The sequence below is a fragment of the Myotis lucifugus genome, unplaced genomic scaffold, assembly GCF_000147115.1.
Source record: "Myotis lucifugus unplaced genomic scaffold, Myoluc2.0 scaffold_56, whole genome shotgun sequence".
Lineage (NCBI taxonomy): Eukaryota > Metazoa > Chordata > Mammalia > Chiroptera > Vespertilionidae > Myotis > Myotis lucifugus.
This window is the reverse complement of record NW_005871104.1, coordinates 4,748,673-4,753,672: the sequence shown is the minus strand read 5'-3', so window position 1 is coordinate 4,753,672 and position 5,000 is coordinate 4,748,673. Positions and strand designations below refer to the sequence as shown.

Genomic DNA, 5,000 nt, shown 5'->3' with positions numbered 1-5,000 from the left:
CAGTCAGATACTGAACTCACAACTAAAGTTGCCTAGGGAGACATCCACTTTCCCCTCAGTCTGTGCCTCTGTTTTGGAAAATTCCTCCCACTTGGGAAGAGGCCTCAGCCTCAGTCAGCCCTTGGGTTCCCCTCTACGACCCACATCGTCTCCTTGAGTTCTCTGCTGCAATTTTGTTTTGAGGCAGGATGTTCTGTGGTGCATTGTACAGCAGCCGGTCCCTGAGCACACACTGCTGAGGAAAGCCACCCCCACAACCCTCACTTTCGCAGCATCTGCCTTGCCAATTATTAGTACAATGGGCCAATTTTCATCCTGTGTTGCTCTTGGGGAAAATATGCAGGCTAGGGAACTGGCCTAGATTGGAAATGGAACAGCAGAAGTTGCCAATTAACATGAGTTCATTTTTTTGCATCCCCTAAAGAAGTTAGTCTCTGGGGAGAATTTATAAAAGGCATGATCCCAGGCCCTCTAGGAACTCCTTAGATGTCTGGAATCTCTTGGGGTTGGGACGAATGTCAAAAGTCACTTGGTATAACTCTCTGTCCAGTGTTTGAATCCCTTAGATGACCTCATCAACTTCTTCCTAAATGCCTTCATGTTTGAGGAACTCACCATGTCCATGGCAGGGCATTCCATGTTTGGACAGTGGAAAGGTCTTCCTTTAGCTGAATCAAATCCACCTTCCCATAGCTTCCTCACTTTGATCCTAGCTAGGGAGTGAGCCTAGCCAGCCACTCAATCTTCACTCCCAGAAAATAACCATCAGAAAAATGGCTCATTGCCCAAACCATTAAGTGTTGGAAAAGCACAAGAGAAAGCCCATTATAGCAGACAGGCTAATAGATGGAAGAGGGGTTGGGCTTTCCTCATGGCCCTGAAAGGCAAAATCTGGTTACAGAGTTAGCAGGTGGAAGGCTTGCAGCAGCCCCTAAAACTCTAGTTGTACATACATCAGAAAATGTGTAGAATTCCTGTGGAATGTAGAGAAGAGCATAAGTTGCAGCCTTTGCTATGTAGGAGTTCACACTCTCACCAGGAAGATAAGAAGGAATGGAAGCATTTGGAGAACCCTGAAACTTAGTCCTTATTTAGCAGGCCTTAGGTAAGGGGCAGCACGGTCTCAGTGCGGGGATGTGTTATGGCCAAAGGCCTAGACTTCTCCCTAAAACTTTCTACGTAACTCATTTCAAAACCTCCAAGTTTATCTGCCTCAGGCCTGGCTCAAACCTCCTCATAAAGACTCACAACAGCCATACATTCTTGGAATGGATGTTGGCTCAGAAACACAGAGGGAGTCTGGGACAGTCCCCCATTACATGGGAAGAGCACAGAAAAATATTAAAAAGAAGAAAATTCCTTCCATGTGACAGAAGCAGCAAATAAGAAAACAGGTTAAGGAGAACAGATGAAAGGGGGAGGGCTCATCACCATAACAACAAGCCCAACAATTCTGAAAGATGGAATTTTTGTTTTTCTTTTCACCTGTCATTCTTCTCAGTACTGTCACTCTCTGTCCCCCTCCTGGTGGAAGACAAGTTGTGACTTTTTCACTCCCACCAACAAGCTGCCTGGCTTTGGGGAATGCAGCTGCTATGAGATGGGAGATAAATGTGGTCCCCCAGAGGGGTGTCAGAAGATTCAAATTCCATCTTTCCCCTTTCCCTGGTCATAGCTGGGAAGCTTGTAACCTGCCTGTGAAGCATGAACATAGCCGTTTGTACTCAAGTCTGTGAGGAAGTTCCTTCTTGTAGGAACACGATGGGCTAGAGGAGGAATCAGAGGTCTGGTCCTCAAATAAAAGGGATTGTTGTTTATCTCTTAAAATACCTCATCATATCCCAACCAAGTGAGTCAAATAGAGTCAATAAGGGCAAATGAACAGAAGACCAGGGCCTTGGGCCTTCTTTAAAAGAAGTAAATTCGGTGCTATCAAAAAGCTAATGGCACATATAAGCGACATCATAAAACCATATCTACATGTAAACTCCTCAAACATATGGGCTACGATGACACCAACAGCAGCCCTTCATTCCACACCCTATCAAATTGTGTCAAATTTGGACAACTGTGCTAATCTAAGTTTGCTTTCTGATATTGGTCGTGATAGGACCCAGGTGCCCTGTTCATTCCAGAGTTTTCCCTGACCCCTGCTACTACAGAAATGTGTTGGCATAAAGAAGGATCAATGGCACGGTGTGCTCTACAAGATGTGGCAGTCCCAATACCATCTACTTTACTCCTTTGTTTGTATGGGATGTGCCCCCCCCACACACACACACACATACACACATACATACACTGGTCTCCATGGGCCAGAGACCTCCTTCGGGAGTGAGGGATGTTCTCCATATCCAAACATAAGCAAATGCTCAGTCACTGGGCCTTCCTCGTTCTGCAGTTATATAGAATATACCCTCAACCTCCACTTCCATGTGAATATCTAGCCCTACTTCCTTCCCAGATATACCAGAAGTGGACACTCCACCTTCTACAGCCAGGGAGGCAGATGCTCTCTTACTTTTCTTTTTCTAAAAATAGTAACAAAAGAAGATGCCCACCACTCCCTTATCCTTGAAGGCTATCCACTACCAAGGTGAACTTGAAAAGACCATGAGGAAGGAAACAGAAAGAGCCTTGGTGCTCCAGAGAGGCATGTTGTACTTCAGCTAATGAAAGGCTGGTCAGCTTGTGAAGTCAGTAGGACATTTTCTTTTCCTCCCAGCCTTTTGTCTGCCACCTTCCCCCAGGCCTGTTCTTCACCCACTCCCTCTGTGCATCACTGTCACTACACTTCTAAGATGCGAGCTGATAATACATTAACATGCCACCCTACCACAACCCTAGCCCTATCCACACAGAAAAGTTTTATGGGAACTTCTGCTAACCATGATTACTCCAAGGACTCTAAATTACTATCCAGAAGCAGAATTATAAACCTCCTGAACAACAAACAGGGAGATATTTTGAGTGTTCCAAAATGTCATGCCATGTGGGATTTGCTTGTTCAACCAACTCTTGAACCAAGCACGACACTCATTTTTGCACATTTCCTTTATCAGACCATTACACCAGAGCAGATGAAATTCTACTCCTTTGAATAATCATTTCCACTTCTTCCAAAGCCAGAATATGCCTTTCCAAGTGTAACCCATATTCAAAGGCCATCTGCTTTACCAATATAGGAAACCACCAAAGGGGTGTGCTTTAGATAACTCTTCTGGATAAGGATGCTTCTGGGGAGGGAAGACATGCTGCTATTTTCCAGCTGCAGTTCCCAAGATCAGCCCTGCTGAATCCTGTACAATGCACCAAGTAGAACTAGGGGAGAAGTAAATGAATTGGTCAACAACAGACCCCTTTCCACATGCCCAGATTCTAATTGGCAGGTGTCAAATGAATCCCTAGGGCAAGACAGTTCACCCTTTGTGTGGCTCACCTACATCGCCACTTGAAAAAAAATACACAAAGAGAGATGTAAAAGCTATATCTATCCAGTGCCACCAACCAACCAATTGTGTTATATGCCTGTGCCATCTGGGGTGTGCATTTTATTTATTTCAATGAGAAACTTGTACCTGAGCAAACACTATAAGCAAAGGTGGTAGAGCCATCATGACATCTGGGGATGGGTATTCTTTCAGGACTTAAAGATGTTCTCGTGCTTATGTCAAGAATTTCACTAAACAGATTCCTCTCTCCCTGAGCCACTGCCTGCCACTATGACCACCAGTTTTGTTTGATTGTTTTCACCACTTGGGAAGATGTTGTCCCCTCAGTCCCCACCTTTCTCAGGCTCCTCAAAGCAAGCTATGTCACCTCCTTCTAGACATGCGTACTTATCCCAAGCCCTTAGAAATTATGCACCTTGCTCCATGACCCTCATCCAAAGCCAGTGCAAGACCTTTTACCGCAGGCAACAGATTTCTAAATTCAGCCACCTGAGTCTGTCTACAGTGGTTTTCAGCAAGCACCTCCAACAGAAAAATGACACTAATTAAGCATAATTATTAGGATTTAATAGACCCATATTTCTACTTCACTGACTTTTTACTATTCCAAGCCCCCAGTTTTTTCCCTAAATTAGGCCTCAGAGCAGTAAGTTAAATGTATACATTGGTAGATCTTTTATTATATGTATAATAACTGTCTTATTAAATTGAAATCAAATGCACATATAAGGGAAAGTTCATTTTAAGTACCAACTCACAGAAAAATGCTCAGAGACATAATAAGCAAGGCAAATGTGTTGCTGAGCAACAGAAGGGCTACAGCGCAGAAACTGAGCTGAAAACTAAGGGACAATTTTCTGAAAGAATGGGGTAAACTCAAAGGTATAGATCTTGATAGAAGCTGCCCTAAATTTCTTGTGGCATCCCCCCCCCCAGATCAGGCATGGGGGGTGGAATGTAATTATAAATTAAATATATTCATGATGCTTAAAAAATTGTTATACACACACATACACACATTTTTCTGGGGAATGTTTAATACTGTCAGTGAATAAAAAGCCTTTCCTACTATTATGAATATTGAAGAGGGTGATGGGGTTGAGTGTATGTGTGTAAAATACTGTTACTTAGATGGTCTCTAGTCTCTTGGCTCACTTTACTCTGTTCCCCTCCCCCCTTTCCCTTCTCCTCTTCCTAGGACAAGACAAGCGCTCTGAGCCTCAGCAATGTGGCGGGCGTGTTCTACATCCTGATCGGAGGACTTGGACTAGCCATGCTGGTTGCCTTAATCGAGTTCTGCTACAAATCCCGTAGCGAGTCCAAGCGGATGAAGGTGGCATCGTCTTCCCAGGCCTTTTCCCCTAACCTGTTCTATTACACAGCTGGGTTTCCTGGAAGTCTCTCTATTAGAAAGGGTGGGAGTGACAGGAGGTTGAAGTCAACCCAAGACAGGGCGCAGAAAGCTGCTATGAGGAAGGTGACAGGGAAAGGGGGAAGGAAGGAAGGAAGGAAGGAAGGAAGGAAGGAAGGAAGGAAGGAAGGAAGGAA

The 5,000-nt window shown here is 44.4% G+C and overlaps 1 protein-coding gene across 2 annotated transcripts in view; it reads left to right on the top strand.

Annotated features, from left to right (window-relative positions):
• Positions 1–5,000, top strand: part of GRIA1 (glutamate ionotropic receptor AMPA type subunit 1) — a 268,297-nt gene that overhangs the window by 253,899 nt on the left and 9,398 nt on the right. For both annotated transcript variants that reach the window (XM_006089107.3, XM_006089108.3), the window contains exon 17: positions 4,651–4,785. In XM_006089107.3, the coding sequence (XP_006089169.1) occupies positions 4,651–4,785 (135 nt within the window). The remainder of the gene's footprint in view (positions 1–4,650; positions 4,786–5,000) is intronic.